The sequence below is a fragment of the Xiphophorus maculatus genome, chromosome 3 (genome assembly GCF_002775205.1).
Source record: "Xiphophorus maculatus strain JP 163 A chromosome 3, X_maculatus-5.0-male, whole genome shotgun sequence".
NCBI classification, from domain to species: Eukaryota; Metazoa; Chordata; class Actinopteri; order Cyprinodontiformes; family Poeciliidae; genus Xiphophorus; species Xiphophorus maculatus.
The window spans coordinates 3,426,002-3,448,657 of NC_036445.1; the positions used below are offsets into that span (position 1 = coordinate 3,426,002).

Sequence of the window (22,656 nt, forward strand, 5' to 3'; positions counted from 1 at the left end):
CCAGGATTAAACAAGGCCAAGAGAAAGGCTTAGAAGAATATTACTGCAGGAAAAATTAAAAAAAAAACCAACAACTCAAAACTAATATTTCAGATGAACTACATTTTTTTCTGATTTATTCTTCTATTGATGCAGAAAACTCCTGGACATGGTATCAGAAATGAAACACTTCAGTTTCTTTATGTTCAATAAAAAGAAACCTCAAAGGAAAAAAGGTGTTTTTATGGTAAAATAATATAAAAGGATTTAAAGGTGCTTTGTGCTTGCTTTGCTTATTGGTACTGCAAATACAGAATATCAAGACAGTAGTAAAAATAGTAATAAAAACAAATTACACAATAAGAAATTCTTGGTGTTATAGATGGTTGTAAAGTACTGTTTGAGCACTCAAAAACATCCATCTAGAAAACTGTACAATATAACAAAAACAAAAAGAAAGACAGAGAGAGAAAGAGAGAGAGCGAGTGAGAGACCAATACATCTGTCAGCCAGATAAAAAGTAAGGATGCAGAGATCTTGACCCAATTAAATATTCATCAACAAATAACAAAAAAACAGCAGGACTGATTTGTTAATTGGCTCTTAGTTTCTTCACAGACTTAATTAGGATGATAATCATGGTGTTTGTTGACCTGCTAAACATCTTATAATGGTGACATTGAGCTTGTTGACATTTAGATCTGCGTCTCTTCAGTCTCACTCTGTTGCAAGGAGTTGAACTCTGACTTTATCGCACTTCACGTAGGCTTTTTTTGTGAATTAATAATGCGTAATTGCAAGTCCACACAACTGAGAAACTTCATACTGTTTAGTTAGAGAAACCTTTTAAAAATTAATTCTTGAAGTTCATTTTTTTACCAGTTGTTCAGTGGTCAATACTTTATGGTTTGCAACAGTCAGACATAGAATAGACAGTTAGATTCAGTCAAGAGATACTAACTATTCAACAGAAGAGTTAAAAGAGCACAGTCAGTGGTGGCACTGGCTTCCCCAACATAAGTGAATCAGCCAAATAAATCCTAAATATATGGATGTCTGGGATTTATATTTGTTCCTCTTCTCCACAAAGTAGCACTGAAGCTGACTTAATAGTTTCTTAGTTTAGTATTTATTAAGGAGTTTACGTAATTATGTGAAAATACTTGTTGATGAAGCCCCCAGTTGGAACAGATCGTAAAGTTCTTTCTGTTCTATTGTAACTTTCTTTCTAACAAACACACAGGCAGAAACTGGTGCATTTAGTGTGAGTTTCCTGGCCACTGAAGGCTCTGCAAACCATGTCCACATATGTTAAAGCTCTATTTAGCTTTTTTCTCAATAATCTCATAAATATTCATGAAAGAATGTGCCCTGCAGATGAGCGTGGGCTGTAATGGCTTTTTCTGTCAGAAACTCATTACATTGACATTTTACTAATTATACAAATGCATCAACTTGACTGCACAAACATATAAAAATTAGTTTTGGTTGAAGATTTTAAATTCTGAGAAGAATAAGCATGCTTCCTAAGTAAAGAATACAACAATTCTTATGAAAAGTTAACTTTTTATGCACTGTGTATTTTATATTATAATATTTGCTTTCAGTGGTAAATACCAGATTAGTGATCTTTATGTATTTCCTTGAAAGTTGGATTTTTCTAATCAGCATACTGAGAAACTTTAATCTTCGTAAACCCCCCTGTTTTTTCTATCTTCCTTAAAGGCGATAACACATTTAACCAGCACATGATCTTATGAATTAATAATTCACAGAGGAGCGTAAAGTAGTACATATATCTTTGCTCAGTGGGAAGGCTTCTGCACAGTCAGTTGTAACGCTGCCCCATTTAGAGACGGTGGATTACAGCCTTTGAATTCAGGGTGGTAATGACCCCAGAGGAGAAGAAGGCTGCAGAAGTATCTGTGCTATTTCTGATATTGAAGCATGCAGCCGTCTCTTCCAATACGTGGTTCTGAAGTGGTATGATTTATCAGCCGCCTGCCCTTTTGCACAGGCCCTGCTATTTAAGAGCTTCAAACTCTGGGGAACTCTGTCTAAAATAAGCGAAACTAGGTTGGACGAGGAACGGAACTGAAGACTTGAAATTTGGACCCGATACTGTGACAGCAGTTTGAAGTCTGCCAGGCTTTGGTTGGTGCAACCCGAACATCTCCACACTGAACTCTTAGCACTATGCATTATGTAGCAGCAAGAGTAACTGTGTAAAGTCAGAGCCTGTATCCAGTCACTGGATTGTGAAATGCAATCCATTGTCTGCACATGCAAACACACACCCAGACAGAGCTGTGAGCACACATGCCGATGCCCTAGATGTGGAGAAGTGTCAATGTCAAACCTTCGCACAGACAGGAACTAGCTGCACTTGGCTCGGTCACCGCGGCAGATCGGCTAACCCATGAGCAATTCATCATTACGAAATAGGGCACAGTCTGCACTTTTCTCTGTATTAAGGTTCTGCTTGTTTTTAACGTCTCATGTTCCTGTGCCAGTTCTTTGACCCAGGTGAAGTGCTTTACGCCTATGACAGCCCCGCAGGCTACGGCCTGATGGGCCTGCAGCTGGTCGCTTACGTGTGGTTCTGCTACGCCGTGCTGGTCTCGCTGAAACACTATCCTGAAAAACAGCCCTTCTACGTCCCTTTCTTTACCACATACACTCTATGGTAAGACACCATCTCCAGTTGTCGCTGGCTGTTACACCATGTGAGCTGATGAGGCATGTACATTTCTCTGTGATCTTTAAATTTTAATTATTTATGTAGTTCAGTCAAAACAAAAATTAAAGCAGATAGCGGGTGCTTGAGGTGGGGAAGTCCCAACTTTGTGCTTGTCTTATGTTGCAGATAATTATTCCCAGATGAGAGATAGCTGGAGGATATCTATATTAATGAGCTGCTCAGACTTAATGTGTGAGAATATGCAATGCCTGTAAAAAAATAATGTTTCTTGAACTTGTTTCACATTTTGTCCCATTACAACTACAAAAGTTGATGCACTTTAATAAAATGTTGCTCTCCCAATGGAAGGATAAGCTGTTTAAACAGTTTTTATAGCAAAAAAATTATTATTGCATAAATATGATAGAGTTTGTTTAAATTATCTCAAACTCCCAGTTTATTCCCATAAATATTTGATGGAATGTTTTTATCACAATTCACCATCTTTACTTCCTATGAATAGTTTCCAGAAATTCAACACAAATTTTCCTCAACTTTCCAACTCCTTACATTACTTACACAGTTGAAACCAGATGTTTACATAGACTAAATAAAGTGATACATACATGATTCTTTCTTGGTTAGAATTACAAAAAATATTCTGTTTGCTAAATGTCACAATAATGAGAAACAATATGTCATACAAAATCATATAAAATACCATAAAACTCATTGATGTTTTTAGTTGTAACATAAAATACAGAGGCACAAACATTAACAAGGAACCATATGTGCTAGATAGTTCACATCTTATAAAAAAAAAAGACAAAAATCTTAGGTTAGTTGGTTAGATGGTTTAGTTTCTCAGCTTTTCAACCAGTGCTTCTAATAGTAGAGGCTTAAAATGAAGCTTAGATTACAAAGACTAATATTATCTCTCACTCACTGCAGCAACTATCCCCTGCCTCATTATCCACTTCTCTTCTCTCCATCATTATCACTCTGAGCGCTTTACATATTTTACTCCCTGAGCTCTGTGTCTCTCACCATCAAACCATACTCTCATCAGTTACTTTAATGTTCTCCCTCCTCTCTCTTATCTCTTATTTTCTTTCTTCCTCAGGTTTTTCGCTGTGCCTGTGATGGCTCTGATCGCCAACTTCGGGATTCCTCGATGGGCTCGGGAGAAGATTGTGAACGGCATTCAGCTCGGCATCCACCTCTACGCTCACATCGTTTTCCTTGTTCGTACCACACGCACGTGCTCATGCGGTCCCCCGCAGATTTTTGTGGAGCTAGCATTATTCAGGAGTCATTATTGCCACAGTCTGTCATACATAATTGACAGTCCATGAGTTCTTACTGCGTAGTTCGGGAACGTCTCCTCCACACATCATTATCCATCTCTTTGTAACCTTAAACGCAGTGTTCTTCACTAATGGGCCATACCGTTCTGTCAAATATATCCGGTCCTCACCACACACCTCTCATGTCTCTGTCTTTACCTTGAGCTTATAGGTTACAGACATATTCCCGAAGCTATCTTGAATAAAAGTTGAAGAATATTTATATTTCTTCATGAATTTATTCTTTTTTAGGTCATTACGAGACCATCAGCAGCCAACAAGAACTTCCCGTATCATGTTCGGACCTCCCAGATTGGGATCTTGCAGTCCAGCCCCAAAGGAGGCGAGGGAGGGGAAAGTTTTCCCCACCATGCCTACGGGAACAGCTCCTTCCTCGGAGATTCTCAACCCAACTTCACCGAACTCTTCTCCATCCAATCAGTAAGTCTAAATGTGATGTGTGTTCCTGGATACATTTGAGTGGTTGATATGCATCCAGAACATCTCATTTGAGAACTAATAAAACGAAAGGAAGAACCAGAAACCACAATGAGATACATATTACGCCGCATGTACTGTCTATATAATATCCACTATAAATTCCCCATTATTTTGCCGCGCTTGCTACATTTAATTAGATAAGGGCTCTAGTGTACTCATTTTCTGATGCTTTTTGTGTGTCAAACGTAGCTTGAAATTAACTGCTGTCTTATCGAACAGAAGTGCCTGAAAATAGAAAGCGATTTTGGGCAGCAGCGCAGATTGCGAGGGAGCATGTTTTCAGGGATTATTTCTCAGCAAAATACTTATCTCCTCCAGGGGATGACGCATTGCATAACAATACGCCTGACACTAAAACTCTTGAGTGGAATTAAATATAAGTGTGAGCAGAAATTTCTGGCAAGACTTAATTAAGTTGTTGTGTTTTCTCTGATGAATTGTCTTGCTTCGGTTACTTTCAGCTCCGAAGGTGTTGCTTTTTACGCTACACAGAGATGAGTGACAGAAAAAGAGCTGTAATTCTCAGCTGCATCATTCCTCCTTTAATGTAGCAACAAACAGGCATCTAAAATTATTTATTTTTTAAAACAATACAAAAATTGTGGGGGGAAAGAGGATTTATTAGGATGTACTGACCTTTACCCCATTTTCTTAAGCTACAACCACCGGTTTTGTTGTTCATCTCCATAATGTGTTTGATACGTGACATAATATATTGCTTAATTACCACATTAGTAATTTTACAAAGTCTAAGCAGAACAAAATTCACCATGTGGTGGATTAGTGACCTGGTTTATTGATAATGATAACTTTGGTATCAGCACAATTTAAAATGTCTGAAAATATTTCTAATCTGCTTTTATCTATTTCAAGTTCTGATAAAGTAAAGAAATCTAAATTTCAGTGTGGAAAATTTGGGAATCTATTTGTTATTGTGAAATCTACAACTTATATCTAAAACATTTAAATGACGGATAGAAGACATAAAGTCCAACTTTGTAAACAAAGATAATTGTAATTTGGTTTTTACAGTATGTGATGACCCTTTTCAAATAAATAAACTTCAGTGAAACTTGTCATTCTTAGAAGTCATATAATTACTAAATAGGGTCCACCTGTGTGTAATTTAATCTCTATAAATCTAACTATTCTGTAAAGGCTGCTAGAGTACATTAGTAGCAAACATTATAAATACAGAGAAACCCAAAAGTCAGATGAGAGATGAAGTTTTGTGATGATTTAAAGCAGGATTTCATTAGGAAGCAAACATACAGACTAATTTGACCTAAAACTGTTTGTGGCAAGACTTAAAAAGTCGTCTTTATAGAGACTTTGTAAAAAAGTGAAATCTGTTGATCCAGATGAAGAACAAAATTCCAATTAATTACGTTGCCAGATTTTTTAATTAGGGTTTGCAATGTGTCAGAGTAAATACCAGCTTATCATGAGATTCAGTTTCATGCATGAGCACTCATGAGGTACTTTGAGTTAACAGATTTAGGGTAATGATGGGCTGAACCTGATTATCCATATGCAGGTTTCCTGCTGTATATAACCAAATCTTTATTTTATCCCATTCAAACATTCTCAAAGGTAAATTAGCATGGTTTTCAATTTGTCAGATCTTAGTGCTGAGAGTGTTGAAAGTCCAGGGTTTCTTTCTTCCACCTAGCATATCTTCTTGTATGAATTGTTGTCATTACCATATAAATGATGCCTCAAAACTTGTTTGTTTTTTAATTCCAGGATCCGGTGAAGACCGTGGAAGAGACAGTTGCTCGTAAAGGACCCGATGTGCCGAGGAACAGCGAACAAAAGATTATTACCACTGCTGCAGACTTAACCATGATATTGCCCCCACCTCCACCTCCGATACCCCCACGCCCCGCCTCCCGCTCTCCCCCAATACCCCCTCGACTTCCATCCTTCACAGAGTACTTCAGCATGCAAAGCGGCGGTGGAGGAGGCTTTGGGACGAAGGCATGAAGTGGATGAGAAAGCGGCAAAGACTGTGGCAGAAAGGATGAAGGCTACAGACAGAATTTACAAAGCTGGTGGGAGAGGAAAGGGTCATCCTAAATAACAGAAGAATTATAGATGAAGGGACATACATGAGAAGTCATCACAAAAGTAAATCCCTAAATGGTCCTTTTAACTTGGAAATGGAAATGACCTGTATGGAGAAGCTAGGGGGGGATGGCTAAGAGGCAAATGCTGAGGATGTAAAAGAATAAAGAAGCAATAAATATTTGATGCTGACCAGTTGAAGGCACACGGGAGAGAGATGACAAAGTGGATGTAGCCAGAGCAATAGAATGATAGCTGTGCACAATGTGGAAATGAACAAAATTCTTGAAATACTTTTATTCAAAAATTCATGAGGATTTGATGGTGTGCCTGGAGGAGTTTGTAAATAGCTAAAACTGTTGAGAGCAACAATTATGTATAGTTTTATTTCAAAATACGAGATTAATTCATGTTTTCTTTCCCCTGAACATGACATTCCAGTTGGTGCTTCGACCACAGAGAAATCCCATGCCATTATGTTTAAAATTCATAAAAAAAAAAATAAAAATAAGCTTTTTTATGTTTAAGACATTTTTGATAAAAACTTAGATATATTTATGGTATATGGAGTTTGTTGTGTTTATTTATATTCTTACTGTATAAGCCTTCATTGGAGCTGGTTTTTCTGGATCAATATACTGATGTGTAACTGTAAATTGTCACATTTAGTCTGGGCACCCCGAAGTACAGTACTTGTAAAACATGCATGTTTGTGTTGTATTTTCTGTCCGAAAAGCAGATATATGTGCTCTGTGTGACCATAGAATATTCGCTTATTGTGTGTGTTGAAATCCACACTTCTGTAAATACATACAATAGGCTGCAAAATGTTATTTTTTTTAACAAAACCTTTGTTAATTGCTATTCAAATCAAAGCTGTCTTGCAGTATTTTTAACCTAAAAGTAGAAGTAGGCATGGGCTGGTATGATATTCTGAGTTCTGGTAACTTTAAGATAAAAACCACAGTTTCACAACATATTTTGAAATGTTTAAACTTAATATTTAACATTAGACCGCCTGCAATCAGAGATTCATGGATCATTTCTGATTTTGTAAACATCCAACATGCTGTTAATAACTTTTAGCATATTTCACATTTTCTGAATAATTGCAACAGTATTAAAAATGTACTTGTTTTTGCAATTTTGCCATGATCAGGTATGTAGAGTAAGGAGGTAATGTTTCTCTGTTACTTTTAAAACTAAACCATAATTTCTGAGCTGATATTTTGAGAGATCTTTAGTCACCTTTATTAATATTTAGCATGGTTAGGATTGGTAACCATTAATAACTGAAAACACTGATTGTACTCTCCAATTTGTAGCTTTGCAATTTCACACGCCAATGTCATAACCATCTACCAAACAATTGCATCTTTTTCTTTAGGCTGTTAAATAACTTTGTAGCTTTGATCATTTGTGGAGATGAATGGTTATAAAAAGATGTGAAATACCAGTTCTTAAACTTCCTTACCAAAGAGTGTTGTTACACCACTGGTCAGCAAAAGATAATTTTTTTCTCAGGCTGTTCAATAATCTCAGCCGGTTTAGCTGAAAATCATCCGTGTCTCATCAGACGACTTGTCTGTTCATGTCTATTTAAAACATTTTCTAATTGTTTTCATTTTAAAAACTGATCCAAAACTGCGTTTACCACTGATGCTAGACAACCTAATACACTACTTCTCATAGCTCTGATAGCATATTTCTTTTGAAATTATCTTATGCATATAAAGAGGGTGAATAGTTTATCAATAACATTCACAATGTGAAGTATTATTAAGTGACTATTTAACCTTGTTAAAATCTTGAACAAATTGTCATAAGTTAGTTACAGTATTGTTCAGCACATCCTTTCTTCGGTTTGTCAATTAGAGCAGCTTAAATATACATAATGGATTTGAAGATGGTACTTTTCACAATAATAATAAAGCCAAATACCTGCCCATGCCTAGTAAAATATTATTTATACTGGGCTGTTTTTAGTTAGTTTCACTGGCGTGCAGAATATCCCTGATTTTAACTGTCATGTCTGTGTTTGTGGATGTTGGTGAATATACTGATGCTATACAGCACAAGGATAGGGTGATGCTGAAGTTAGTCACAATTTCAACTTTATTTGGTTAATTCTTCTTGTAAAGACTTCCATCAAAATGGGAATTCTGTGATTTTAAAAACAGTGATGCCTTTGCATGTTTTGGTAATTGGATTTCCAAAAAACAAACAAAACAAATATCAGGAATGACTAATATTAAGTGATTTGATTTTAATATTAAGACAGCATATTAAATTGAAATACAAGCCGTTTTTTGTCTTGCGTAATAAAAAAGTGGTTGAGCAGAAATTTAACTTTAATTTTATATGATTCATATTTAAATTCTAAGATATTCAAAATTGACCAGTTTACTTTGCACTCCTAGTCAACCAACCAATTCTGTGATGGTTGCATGTTGTGATACTTGGAGGTTCTGGTCCTTCTGTCCACTTCAAACATATCTTCTGTATATATTTTTTACTATTTGGACAAGAATACGTCAAATCTTCTTTAATTTGTGACATAATATCTTCTGTTTTTCTTTGCTGATTATTTAAATTATTTTAACGTAGAGGAGGACATTTAAATGCCTGCTCATCTGGTTTTAACTACAAAACAATAGAAGGTTGTATTTCACTTTTATATGTTTTATTTTAAAACTAAAATCAAATAACCTCCTGTTTTTTGTTGCTGTTCTTTTCAATTCTTGGTTTCATATCCAAATACTAAAACAAGCATAAACCCAACAGGCTGTTTCTCTCTTCAGTGTTTTAAAGAAGGAACTTTATTCTCACCCCTGTCTTGTATCAGAACCATAAATCATTACATTTGTTGGCTTTTTACACCTTAATGATTAAGCTGTACAAAAAGCTGAACAAATATTCATTAATTTTTTATCCCCATATATTGGGGGGGGAAAAAAGTCTTGTAGAAGAAGCAGTGAAAGCAGCAACATAACTGTACATTTTGTCTGTCCTGCATGGAGCACTTTAATGTTCCTGGTCTTGGTCTGTTTATTTGTGCGGCTCCATCTTATTGGACTGCTTTAAAAACCTGTATTCACACTTCATGGAGAATTATTCCTACCTGTAAATACGGACTGAAACAGTTTTTCAGACATTTTTGGGAATAATTCGTGCTTTGTTGGAAACAAATTCGGTGGTTTTATCTTGAATTAGAGAAACTGCTGTGCTCAGCTTCGAGCCGTCAGATTAATCAGTGGCTAACTTGTTGTCATGGAGTACCAATGTTAGGACTGTGGTGTGTAACCTGTAGGAGTGTTTCCAGAAGTGTAACTTTGTGAAACTGACAGATACTTGAATTAGAATACTAATTGTTGCTTCTGAATATGTCTGGTTTGTATTTGGCATGTCTGCCACTTTGTCTGCTGTTGCCATGACTTGACTGAACAGACACAGAGAGACGGGGAGAGGCGTACTGATATCGGAACATTGCTTAAGCTTCGACAATGCTCATGTTTGATTTGTCATAAAGTGTTGTGAAGAAAGAACTCGAAGAAGAGATTTTGTGTGTGCATGACGAAGAACAGCACAGCTTGTAGGCTACTCAGAGCAATCTGGTTAAGAGCACATCACAAAAGCACCATTCAGATGCATTTTAATGGTGTCAAATAATATTAATTATAAAGATGCTGTACATATATCCTTTTTCTCAAAATAACTAATTAAAATATGGTTTTATTTAAAGCATTGTCTGGCTGTTTTATTTGCTTGCTGTGTTGATTTGTGAGCCTGTGGCGTCCCAGTGAGGAACCAGGGCACGAGTCCAAACACTAAATCTGATATTTGTGTATCGTGTTTGGGATTTGTTCTCACTATGAGGGTCAATTAAAGTAAAACGCTCTGGGGACGGTTTCCAGCCTGGTCCTGATCTGAAGCGTGCAGACCTAAATGTTTTACCACCATTACCAATATGTTGATCTGTCTAATTGAACTGTCCAAAGCTATTACTGAGCTTTCAGCGAATGTTTTGCAATTCGATTTTTATTTTCTTTCTGTTGTGATTCAGTCTAAATTCACATTTGAAAGACTTCCTTTAACCTCTTTTTTCCGTTTATAGGGAAAATATAGGGAAAATGAGAACATTTAAATTAGGGATGTTCAAATTATGGCTCTGGGGCTGTTTGTGTTCTGCAGAATTGTTTTAAATCAGCCACATTGGAGGCTTTTCAAGCATGACAGACCTGATTAAGGTCATGCCCCAAAATCACAACCAGTCAAAACTCCTTATTTTTCATTTATTCAGAGGTGAACTTCATTCTATTCTTCACAAACCAACACACTTCAACCACCAGGTTTGTGTAGCTTGTTGATCCTTTGCTAAAATGCTTTTGGTTTTATGTCAGATAATAATGTGATGCACATCAGTGAATGGAATATTTTCTGAAAGGTCTTGTGGACCATCAAGATGTTCTTTTTGATATTGACCTGATATGGTTCTTTGTGTTCATTTCTAACTCTTCCATAGACGGGATTTGTGCTAAATCTTTTTGTCCTTCAATCAGGAACGCTGACCTTAACTGAGGTAAATAAGACCTGCAGATCTGAAATACAACAAAAAAATATGCACAACATGAGCCTTTAGGAACCGAACACTGCTGCAAATTCACTGATAGGAAATTATTTTTGACATTCACTTACAGCAGGAATTAAGATTTCAGGAGCGACTAAAAAAATAATGTCAGGTGAAGCAAGTAAGAAAAGGCTAGACGTGTCTTAATGCATAAACTTAAAGCTTTTAAGACTGGAAGAACATTTATTACATCACTCAACTTTTAACTCAACTATTTTCATAACTTTATTTTACTCATTGGGAAACACATATTTGAATTTTGCGTGACGGTTTTGTGGTTTCACTCATGTTCAACCTTTATGAAGGGAGCAGAATTTGTTGTCCACAGCCCACATTCCCTGTTTTACAACTCATTAGCAGAATCGTCTGTTTAACTGTTCAAATCTCATCAGATTATTTTGTGCATAATTGTGTTTTAAAGAGGTTCAGACACATTTCATTAGAATTCAATAACCTTTTCATGCAACAGTTTACAGCAGGCAGTTTCATTGATTTTCTTTTTTTTCAGCTCAGATTTAACAGATGCCTATGCAGCAGCAGTTTTCATCTTCTTTAGAAGATCCATGACCAGAACCTGCATTCATTTAAACTCAAACACTGAAGACATAACACAAACCTGGAACTTTAGTTTGGAAAATCAAACTTTACTATCACACAATTAGATATATTATTTTACAGATCAGTTCTTGTTTTCAGATCACGTGAAGACTTGTATTAAGGCTCTTTCTGCAACATGAGAAATCAAAAACATTGGAGTGTTTAGGCTTCAGCGGCCAACACTCTTGCCCTCTCCTCTCTGTAGCCTTTGAGGAGCTGGTTGATGAGATTCAGTTCATTCTCCTTCTTCACAGGATAAAGAGGTGGAAACGGGTTGCCTTTGTACTCCAACACGGCCATCTGGGCTCTGTCCAGGTTCTCTCTGTTGGGGATCCGGGCCATCTGCGTGTAGCCAGTTGAATGGTTTTCAAAACGCGGAGCGAGGACTTTAAAGAGCTTCGGGACGAGATCCTTTTCCTGGAGAGAGGGAGCAGGAGGTAAACTTCAAACAAACTACTCTCCATTACGCAGCTTTTACCTTCACAAGGACGAAGAGAGCCGCAAACACGCACCGTGAGCCAAAAACTGGCCATTTTCATCGCCTTCTCATCTGTGTCTCCTTTCTTGGCATAGTCGATCAGCTGGGAAGATGAAACAAAAAATATCCACAGTCAGAAGGACTTAACGTGTAAGAGAATTCAGATTGTGCTGCATGATTACATTTACAAACAGGTAGCAGAGTAAGGTTCGACCAGACTTCAGGAGAATATGCAGGATTACTAGAAAGCTTTACTAAAGCCTGAAACTAGGCTTAAACATATGGAGAAAACCCGGTAGGCTTAGCTGAGCTACAGGTGAGGGCCAAATTTTATAATTTGACTTCTCAATACATAACTGACATATTTTAATAACTGTAGATATTTAACAAGTTTCCCGGTTTAATTTAAATTTAAAATATAGATGAGCAACTTGTCTATTGGTGCCGCTGTCTATTGGGATCTTTGAAAAAAATCAACTCATCAGTATCTGCTGAACAGTCAGTGAATTATTTGAATAGATGTATGAAAAACAAAACAAAGCATTATATTTTTAGACACTTAAATATATACAATGTTGCTCTTTTCTAAAGAGATATTGTTTTCTCAGCAGACAATATAGCATATATTATAAAACAACTCTGTAATAAAAAAGCTATTTCACTGAAAATTAGACACAGGGGAGCCTTAACCTTTCGTTCGGTTGATCACACGTTTCGTCTAAGGAATGAAAATAGCTGATAGTTGTCGGATTCAGAGCTGTGTGATCTGTTTATTGATGACATGAGGATTATAGAGAGAAATCTGTGGAGAAGGACATTAGCAGCATCAGCAGCAAAGAGGATGGATACATGTTCAAATATCCCCGGGGCAAAAAAGGGGTTTGGAGTTTAGGCCTATGCAGGAGCTCCACCTTCTGGGTCTGCTTTAAGCTCAGTGGTGAGAAATGTTGCAGAGATTTCACTAAGTCTAGCAGAAACAGAAACCACCTTCAGTAGGCAGAAGTCTTCCAGAGATCATTGACGAGATCAGCGTCACACCATCACTGGTGTTTGCATCTGTTAGCAATTTGTGTCAAACTGAAATCAAAGTGCTGTGCATTAAACACACCGAGCAGAAATCGTAAAAAGGACCTGTAGAGTGTTTTAAGCTCTTTATATGTTTCTACTATATGATGTTTCTTCATGGGAAAAACTATCTAAATAGCAGCATTTAGCATTTATAATCTGACAAAAATAAGACAATGTTACCCCTATACTGATGAAACCAGCAGTTTACATCATTGATATAAAAAGATATGTAACTTTTGGTTAAATCAAATAAACGCTTCCCATTTTATGTCAGAGTTTAATGAAACTATGTCTATTTGCTAAATGCCAGAATTTGGTATAATTGCTTTTTAAACTGTACGACTTGGGTCAGACATTTTTGGTTATTCTTCCCTTCCACAAAGTATTAAAATGTAATTATTTCAAAAATACCATTAAGCGGATTTAAATGAACAAGAATACGAAACTTTTAGTCTAATTTATTGTCAGTAAGAAAAAGAGTTGAGTCTAACTCATGGCTTCAATTGTACATAGATAATCTGCAACTTTAAATAACTGAAAAAATAAAAATAAAGGCGTACATGAAAACTAACAAACAATTTTCCATCTTTTTAGGAAACCGTATATTTTAGAATGTGGAATTTGGGAACATTCAAGCTTGTAAGAGATAATAATTTTAACCCAATTTGCTTGTGAGCTCCAGAGAAACGGGTCAGAGTTGCAATGAGCCAGTGTTTCTGTCCGATCAGGAGAACCGGGCCTCGCCCTGCCAGCCTTCCTCACCTTCTCGGCGTAGAAGCGGACTTCATCGGCTCTGACCTTCGTGGTTTCTATCCTCTCATGCCGGACCAGTCCAGTCAGGATGTTCCGGAGCATGTGGATCCGGGACTCCGGGCCCAAGCCGATCCTCCTGGCCACCCGGCCGTGGGAGATCAGCATCTGCAGCGTGAGGCGCATCGCGTTGCGTGGGTTCCACCTCACTAAGAGCCTCCGCGTTAAACAAAGATAATCTATAAAAAATAACGATAAACAACGCAGTTAATAGAGCGAGCGAAGTGCTGCGTCAGTCTGACTTTTACGGAAAAAGAGGGGATATTAAGATGAAAAAATATCTCAGTTTGCTCTACGGTAACTTTACTGTCTTTGACATTGTGCGTCGGCGAGAGTGTCCGACCTGCTCACGAAACTAGGAAACAACAGTTCCGCTGGACCATAGAAATAAGCATATTATAGCCGACGTTTACTTTTCAAATAAATGAATAAATAAATGAATAAAAAATTTGAAATAGAATGCATATCCACTTATATGTGTGGATAGTTTATTATGTTCCTAAGCACTGTTGACTTGCAGCAAGAAGGTCCTGGGTTCGATTCCCGGCCAGGGGTCTTTCTGCACGGAGTTTGCATGTTCTCCCTGTGCATGCGTGGGTTCTCTCCGGGTACTCCGGCTATTTTTGGACCTGACAGTCCAAAAATATGACTGTCAGGTAAATTGGTCTCTCCAAATTCTCTCTAGGTGTGAGTGTGTGGAGTGTGTGTGTGCATAGTTGTTGGTCCAGTCTGTCTCTGTGTTGCCCTGCGACAGACTGGCGACCTGTCCAGGGTGTACCCCGCCTTTCGCCCAGAACGTTAGCTGGAGATAGGTGTATTTTCCTACATCTATTGAATACATTGTGCAACTAAATTACATTATTATTTAGTAAAATATAATATTGCACAGTTAATAGCAGCAGAGTACGAATTTACCACTCATATCCATGCTTGATGAAAACAAATAAAAAAACAAAATAAAAACCAGTTGCTTATTTTCTGTCTCAGCATGAACACTGGGGTGAATTTTCTACATGAATCCTGAACTCCTAAGAAACAGCTCCCTGCTGATCTGCTTTGCACAACTGCTTATTCCCCAGGTAAGGGTTCTGGAGAACAAAGACATCCTATGTAAGTGATTGGGATACATTTTAAATAAATGGTGTATTTAAATTTCAAAGGCAGACTCTAAGCCCTGACAGGATTCTTGCTTCATTCGACATTCAGCAGGGAAGCATAACATCAACATTTTTCTCAGTTGATATATTTCTAATAATACTATGGAGATGGAATTCACATCAGGTGCCTGTAGCAATCCTACCTCCTCCCCTCCCTTGACTCCAATGATAGCAAAAAAACAAACAAACATATATTTGTCTATTCTAGAAGTTTTACTTTTTCCTCTAAAAGTAAGTGTTGTAGTGGTGTAGAACTGTTGTTAAAAGCTCTCCTTAGCACATCCTCAGATCCTAGTCATAAAGCCCCTGATGCATCTTTTCATTCATTCAGTCTTCAATTATTTGGAATGTGCTAGTGCTATAACATGAAAAACAGCCCCCACCACAATGGTCCCTCCTCCAAAATCTGCTGTTGGTGTGGTGTGTTTAGGGTGATGCACTGTGCCATTTCTTTTCCAAACAAAATGCATGTAATGACACCCAAAAACTTGTGCTTTTCTCTCACTGGACCAGGCAAAACTCAGTATTTTTGGGATTGTCCAAGTGTAGTACATCAAGAAATATGAAATGAGCGTGTCCTTTCAGAAAAAGAAAAGCATTGATATGTGAAGTTTTATATATAATAAATGATGTGTCACATTTTAAAATTAAATGACAAACCATAAGTTTAAGCTCACAAACCGCCACACAATGACAGTTGTTGAAATCGTACTCTTTTCTAGGGCTGCAAGAACAAAATGGCATCCTTGTATTTCTACAGCCCTGGAGTTCTAGGAGCTTATTCTAGATATATCATTTGAGCAGAACATTGTTCTTGAATTATAAAGTGGGTGTGCTGCAATTGGAGCAAATTATAAAAATGTCCTATGCACATTTTGGACTTTAGTTCTTGTCAACTATGCCAGTGAAATTTTTGTTCTTGAAGCCATAAGAAATTTCTCTGTTTGTGTGAGTATGCACAGACCTGAAGTCTTTATAAAAGTACCGTAAAACAAAACATAAAGAAAGTCAAAGAAAGTTTATTGTTCATTTTTGTATTATTTTGCAAGAATCTGACTCCTTCATGATAAAAAATGTTGCAAAATCTCCTTATCGATAGCATATTAGAAGAAATGAAGCAGTGTCAGATGGCTGTGGAAGGATCCAGTTTAATTGCTGGCCATGGTGCTGTCCAGCCAATCACTGAAGAGGCAGACCTGTGAATAAAAATATTTAAAGATATGATATGTTTGTACAAAGAGGCTACATTAAATAAACAGCTGCAAAGAAAAAAATACAAAACTTGATCTTCTTTATGTCTGGCTCTATGATTTCAAGTACAAAGGTCATTTTGTTTTTACCTTGGCGTAGACACCAGGGTGGTCTCTCTCAGCACACCCATAGCCCCAGGAAACAATTCCCTGCAGCTGACCGTTGCACACAACAGGGCCACCAGAATCACCCTGACAACAAAGCAGATGAAAATGATTGTAAATAAGTGATAAACTGCTGGAAAGATATTTCCAACATTAATGGAACTGCAGCTGAAGTGTCCTGTTCAAATCTTTGAATATGGATCTAAATTGCTCCTTACCTGGCAGGAGTCCTTGCCTCCCTCCAGGTATCCGGCACAGAACATGGCATTGGTGATCATTCCAGGGTAGGAGTTTTCACAATCCCTGTCAGACAGGATGGGGATGTCCAGACACTGCAGCTTGTCCCCGTCATCAGCTGAGTTGTGTAAAGCAAACCATCATATTAGTCTCTAATATAAGCTGGAGGAAATCAGATGTTGAAGCACTCTTTAAGTCTGAGAATCAGCATTTAGATGTTACTCACTGGAGCTCATGGTGTTGCCCCAGCCAGAGACTTTGCACATGGTACCAGCAGAAGCACAGCCACTGGGCAGAGACACAGGCTGCACGTACTGGTTGAGGGTGGCGGCCCTGCTCAGCTTGATCAGCATGATGTCATTGTCGATGGTGAAGCTATTGTAACCGGGGTGACGGATGACAGTAGCGGAGCTGATGAACTGCTCACTTCCCTCAGTGATGGCGATGTGGTGCTCTCCCAGACGCACTTCAACACGGCTGCAAAGAGTTTAGCAACATAGTGTGAGAACAAACACACACAAGATGGCTAATCCAAGTAAATCTGACCTTCTGTCATGAGACCAGAGGGATGTTGAGCACTTACTTCTTGTAGCAGTGAGCAGCAGACACAACCCAGAACTCGTTGACCAGGGAGCCACCGCAGAAGTGGTAGCCGGAGTTCAGAGACACCTGATGGGGCTGAGAGTAGGGTGTGCACTCATACCCTCCGACGATCTTGTCGTCATCCAAGGCAACTAAAGACACAAACAAATGAAGTCCAGTGTTAAACTAGACACGTTTAAACTCAGTTTAATAGTTTATCCAGTGTTAATAAAAAGACAAACTTACAAGCAGCTCCAATGAGCAGAACAAACACTAGAGACCTCATGGTTGCTGAGTGATCTTGTTGATGAGAGAACTTCGTCTGGAGTCCTGGTTTATATAGGAAGGTGGTTTGAGCTTTTCTTATGAGGAAACCTCCCACTGTTATCTGTGACCAACCAGCTTCCAGAACAAAACCACTGAATGTTGGAAAAACAAACATTTTTTGTAAAGAGCCTTCAGAGATGCAGCTGAAGATAGAGATCAATACATGATTTAAAGATAATCAAGACAAAAAGGAGAAGATTCTTTTAAACATTTCACAAATTTATATGCATTTGTTTTTAGAAGATGTAGGACTATTTAGGCGTTTTTTCTTATCTCAGACTTCTGTTTGTCATACAAAATCAACCGGGAAAACATTTGTATATTTAATTAAATGTTAATAAAAAAAATACGTTTCAGATCCAATTTTACAATATTATTATATAATGAACAAGTAGTTTTTTTTATTTAACTCGGTATTATGCCAGGTTAATTCTGGTAACACTACTGATAATGATTGACAGCATTGCCTTGAGCATTAATGGTATCATGTGAATTTACCATCTGTGTCAATCAGATCGGGTTAAATATTGTTAAAAGTCTAGCAAAATGTTCTGAAAGGAGACATTCATATCAGGCAGCTGATAGTAACTATTAATATGACTTTTTCCCCTCTGACTGGCAAGAATTGGAACGATTGGGTCTTTTGAGACCGGAGGATGTATATTGCTGAAAAGGGAAGATGATGTTAAGGTCTGGGGGGAGGATGCTTCAGTGGTTTTATACTGATATAGGTAGAGTCTAATAGTTAGTAACACATAATTTCTGTTTGGTTTCTGTTTAAAACCATGGAGTTTGGACTGCTGGAATGAGATCTGTGTTAACCGTTTTGCGAAAGAGTAAGGAAAATGTGTCTAACCAATAACACATTGGTTGGACACCAATGTCCAATGATTAACACATTTACAAGAGGCTTTTTCTGCTCTACTGAAATAGTGATAAAGAAAACTGAGTGGATCCCTGTTCCTTTTAGCAGGTCAAAGCAGTAAACAAAAAACATAACCTGCCAAAGTGTGTCACTTGTTTAGAATGGACCGTTCATTCCTCAAAAACATGTGTTCATATCAAAGTATCAGTGGCGTCTAAATGAAAAGTCTTCACACTATATTTGTGTCTAAGATAAAAAGCTTTTTTTTAAAAAATCAAATTTTATTTGTATAGCACATTTCAGCAGCAAGGCAAGATAGTCAAATAGTTCCAATAGTTCACCAAATAGACCTTTGTGAGACTACCTGAATGTATGATACACTAATTTCACAGCAACTTGAAGTCTACAGTTAGTGAGGTAAGGTAATGGAAGACACTGAACACAATGCTTTGTGTTTTTACTGTATATTCTCTTTGAGTACAAACTTATTTCTGGGTAAAACTGCTGTGCACAACTTTAAACAACAGCACCAGTGAAAGCTGCAGTTTACATGAGAAAAATTATTCAATCTGGGAGACATTGAGACATTATCTTGAAACAATAAATAGGAAATGCATAAAAATGTCTGATTTTTAGAATTAATGCAACGATTTTATATCCCAATTGGTAAAAATAATTTACATCTGAAGGAATTGAAATGAATCACCAAATGTGTAATTATCCTCCTCCTTAACTTGCATGTGGTAAGAAAACCTCCCTTAATATGGAAGAAACCACTAACAAACCTTGGCTCATTGTGAGCAGCTATTTGCCACTAACTACTGGGGGTTTAAGAAGACAAAGTAGATGGTGGTCAGAGGGCCCAGTGGTGCAGGTGCATAGCAGCTTCTCCTCTGTCAGATTGCCCAAGAGCAGCTGTGGCTACCATTCAGTGGGTTGCCACTTTCAGTGTGTAAATGGGTGAATGACTGAATGTAGTGAGAAGTGCTTTGGGATCCTCTGGACTTAATAAAGCGCTAAACAAGTACAAGCCAATTACCCATTTTGAAATACATAAAAAAAACAGAAGCTCTGGCCCAGAACGGCTTTCTGTGATAAAGAAGTAAGGAGGCAATACAGCCGTTAGTGGCTTCATTTAGGTGTGAAATTCAGCTAAATATATGAACACTAAGGCAGTAATAAAATCTATTGCCCAAAAAACAAAGTACATCTAGTTAGTGACAGTAATAGCTCTTTCAGTTGTTCTGTCTAGGAAGGACACTGGGTTAAACACAGAAAGGCACAGTCAAGTTTATTTTCTATAAAAAGAAAACATAAAGATATCGATAGCAATAGCTCTGCTGATGTCCATCGTCATAGGTTAAACAAAAATACTGGACCAAATAGAATTAAACTCAGAGAAAACCCAAAGGTAAATCTAGTAAGGTTTGCAGATAGCAGACAAGACATAAGTGGATATTGGTAGGAGAAAAAAGCAGAGAAAGAAATGGCTGTCAGTATATCCTCCAACAACCGAAGCTTACTGTATATCAGCATAAGAAGAGAGAAATCTCAGAATGTCCTAAGTCTTTAAAAAATAGCTTTCTCAAAAACAAGAAATATACAAGCCACATCTTACAGGCATGGTGTCTTCCTCACAGAAAAAAAGTAGGAGCTGATTGCATTGCAGAGAAATGTGATAACTGAAAGATTCACCTCAAACTCTCCTTTTGGAAATGCTAAGAGTCATAATTAAAACAAATATATAAACACTGAACAAATCAGTCTATCAGCCAGTGCTATTACCCTGATCCTATGGCTCAATACAGCTATGACTGTTTTTTCTAGTTACCATGTAATAAATTTATTATACAGTAATTCTTGTTCTTCCATGGCAATAATAAGAAATGTACTGATTTTAAGATGATTTTTTGCTGTAGAACCATAGAGGTGTTTCTTGCAGAACCAGTGGAAAATTTTCAGCATCATGACATCTGTTATGTTAAGATTATCTCAAAGCTGTGCATAAAATGTGGGAACAGCAACATGTAGGAAAAGAAAGACACAAGATGACACAAAGCCAAAAGATATTAGGTTCTATGATTTATTTATTGGTGTCAAAGTATCTGCATGGTGTTCAGGATGATGGTAGACAAACAGCAGCATCAGATGGCTATAGAAGGAACCAGTTTAATAGCTGGCCATGGTGCTGTCCAGCCAATCACTGAAGAGGCAGACCTGTGAAAATAGGACAGTAAGACAGATTAGGACAAGGAGTTTGTACTTTAAAAAATAAACCAAACGAATTGTAACTTTCCCTAGTATGTTTCCGAATAATTTCAAATGCAAAGAGAATTTTGTTTTACCTTGGCGTAGACACCAGGGTGGTCTCTCTCAGCACATCCATAGCCCCAGGAAACAATTCCCTGCAGCTGACCGTTGCACACAACAGGGCCACCAGAATCACCCTGACAACAAAGCAGATGAAAATGATTGTAAATAAGTGATACACTGCTGGAAAGATATTTCCAACATTAATGGAACTGCAGCTGAAGTGTCCTGTTCAAATCTTTGAATATGGATCTAAATTGCTCCTTACCTGGCAGGAGTCCTTGCCTCCCTCCAGGTATCCGGCACAGAACATGGAATCGGTGATCATTCCAGGGTAGGAGTTTTCACAATCGCTGTCAGACAGGATGGGGATGTCCAGACACTGCAGCTTGTTCTTGTCAGCAGCTGAGTTGTGTAAAGCAAACCATCATATTAGTCTCTAATATAAGCTGGAGGAAATCAGATGTTAAAGCACTCTTTAAGTCTGAGAATCAGCATTTAGATGTTACTCACTGGAGCTCATGGTGTTGCCCCAGCCAGAGACTTTGCACATGGTACCAGCAGGAGCACAGCCACTGGGCAGAGACACAGGCTGCACGTACTCGTTGAGGGTGGCGGCCCTGCTGAGCTTGATCAGCAAGATGTCATTGTCGATGGTGAAGCTATTGTAACCGGGGTGACGGATGACAGCAGCGGAGCTGATGAACTGCTCAGTTCCCTCAGTAATGCCGATGTGGTGCTCTCCCAGACGCACTTCAACACGGCTGCAAAGAGTTTAACAACAGCGTGTGAGAACAAACACACACAAGATGGCTAATCCAAGTAAATCTGACCTTCTGTCATGAGACCAGAGGGATGTTGAGCACTTACGACTGGTAGCAGTGAGCAGCAGACACAACCCAGAACTCGTTGACCAGGGAGCCACCGCAGAAGTGGTAGCCGGAGTTCAGAGACACCTGATGGGGCTGAGAGTAGGGTGTGCACTCATACCCTCCGACGATCTTGTCGTCATCCAAGGCAACTAAAGACACAAACAAATGAAATACAGTGTTAAACTAGACATGTTTAAACTCAGTTTAATAGTTTATTCAATGTTAATAAAAAGACAAACTTACAAGCAGCTCCAATGAGCAGAACAAACACCAGAGACCTCATGGTTGCTGAGTGATCTTGTTGATGAGAGAACTTCGTCTGGAGTCCTGGTTTATATAGGAAGGTGGTTTGAGCTTTTCTTATGAGGAAACCTCCCACTGTTATCTGTGACCAACCAGCTTCCAGAACAAAACCACTGAATGTTGGAAAAACAAACATTTTGTGTGTTGAAGGTTGGCCTTCAGATATCCAATTGAAAATGAAAATATATTCTCTATATGGTTTTAATTATTTTAAAGCAGATTAACACAGATTCACTTTAACCATGAAACTGTATTGGAGACACATTTATATGGAAATCTTTGGAAAAGTACAATTCTTGTAGAATGACAATCTCATTATCACAAAATCTGTTACTTCTTTGCACCAATTTTGACCAAGTAACACATCTTCACAAATAATTATTATATAATTTATTGTTTTTAAGTAAAAATATACATCATAAGGATTCATTTACATTAACTTTTAACATAGCTTTAACATATCACACTTACTCAGTAATTTCTCAATATTCAGTG

At 37.8% G+C, this 22,656-nt stretch overlaps 4 protein-coding genes across 4 annotated transcripts in view; 1 reads left to right on the top strand and 3 right to left on the bottom strand.

Annotated features, from left to right (window-relative positions):
• tmem145 (transmembrane protein 145) overlaps positions 1-10,317 on the top strand; it is a 56,365-nt gene extending 46,048 nt beyond the window's left edge. Inside the window, exons 12-15 of the mRNA XM_005808572.2 lie at positions 2,493-2,665; positions 3,783-3,903; positions 4,258-4,446; positions 6,253-10,317. Coding sequence (XP_005808629.1) covers positions 2,493-2,665; positions 3,783-3,903; positions 4,258-4,446; positions 6,253-6,492 — 723 coding nt within the window. The 3' untranslated portion in view covers positions 6,493-10,317. The remainder of the gene's footprint in view (positions 1-2,492; positions 2,666-3,782; positions 3,904-4,257; positions 4,447-6,252) is intronic.
• A 1,506-nt stretch (positions 10,318-11,823) lies between these two features.
• Positions 11,824-14,500, bottom strand: mrpl17 (mitochondrial ribosomal protein L17). The gene is made up of 3 exons (XM_005808573.3): positions 14,106-14,500; positions 12,310-12,378; positions 11,824-12,214 (listed from the first exon to the last, which is right to left on the bottom strand). Exons 1-3 carry the CDS (start codon positions 14,277-14,279, stop codon positions 11,960-11,962), a joined length of 498 nt encoding a protein of 165 aa, XP_005808630.1. The 5' UTR covers positions 14,280-14,500; the 3' UTR covers positions 11,824-11,959.
• A 1,809-nt stretch (positions 14,501-16,309) lies between these two features.
• LOC102234122 (trypsin-1-like) lies at positions 16,310-17,829 on the bottom strand. The gene is made up of 6 exons (XM_005808571.3): positions 17,731-17,829; positions 17,486-17,636; positions 17,129-17,379; positions 16,884-17,020; positions 16,651-16,752; positions 16,310-16,506 (listed from the first exon to the last, which is right to left on the bottom strand). The coding sequence occupies exons 1-6, from the start codon at positions 17,768-17,770 to the stop codon at positions 16,459-16,461; spliced, it is 729 nt and encodes a 242-aa protein (XP_005808628.1). The 5' UTR covers positions 17,771-17,829; the 3' UTR covers positions 16,310-16,458.
• A 2,916-nt stretch (positions 17,830-20,745) lies between these two features.
• LOC106699581 (trypsin-2-like) lies at positions 20,746-22,183 on the bottom strand. The gene is made up of 6 exons (XM_014472335.2): positions 22,102-22,183; positions 21,857-22,007; positions 21,500-21,750; positions 21,255-21,391; positions 21,022-21,123; positions 20,746-20,893 (listed from the first exon to the last, which is right to left on the bottom strand). The coding sequence occupies exons 1-6, from the start codon at positions 22,139-22,141 to the stop codon at positions 20,846-20,848; spliced, it is 729 nt and encodes a 242-aa protein (XP_014327821.1). The 5' UTR covers positions 22,142-22,183; the 3' UTR covers positions 20,746-20,845.
• Between the last annotated feature and the right edge of the window lie 473 nt (positions 22,184-22,656).

Coding starts and splice junctions, on each gene's coding strand:
- LOC106699581 (XM_014472335.2), bottom strand. CDS start 22,141: ATGAGGTCTCTGGTGTTTGTTCTGCTCATTGGAGCTGCTT. Junction 21,751..21,856: donor GCTGCTCACTGCTACCAGTC/GTAAGTGCTCAA, acceptor AACTCTTTGCAG/CCGTGTTGAAGTGCGTCTGG. Junction 21,124..21,254: donor GAGGCAAGGACTCCTGCCAG/GTAAGGAGCAAT, acceptor CTTTGTTGTCAG/GGTGATTCTGGTGGCCCTGT.
- mrpl17 (XM_005808573.3), bottom strand. CDS start 14,279: ATGCGCCTCACGCTGCAGATGCTGATCTCCCACGGCCGGGTGGCCAGG. Junction 12,379..14,105: donor TCCGCTTCTACGCCGAGAAG/GTGAGGAAGGCT, acceptor TCATCTTCCCAG/CTGATCGACTATGCCAAGAA. Junction 12,215..12,309: donor TGGCCAGTTTTTGGCTCACG/GTGCGTGTTTGC, acceptor CCCTCTCTCCAG/GAAAAGGATCTCGTCCCGAA.
- LOC102234122 (XM_005808571.3), bottom strand. CDS start 17,770: ATGAGGTCTCTAGTGTTTGTTCTGCTCATTGGAGCTGCTT. Junction 17,380..17,485: donor GCTGCTCACTGCTACAAGAA/GTAAGTGCTCAA, acceptor AACTCTTTGCAG/CCGTGTTGAAGTGCGTCTGG. Junction 17,021..17,128: donor GGGCAACACCATGAGCTCCA/GTGAGTAACATC, acceptor TACACAACTCAG/CTGATGACGGGGACAAGCTG.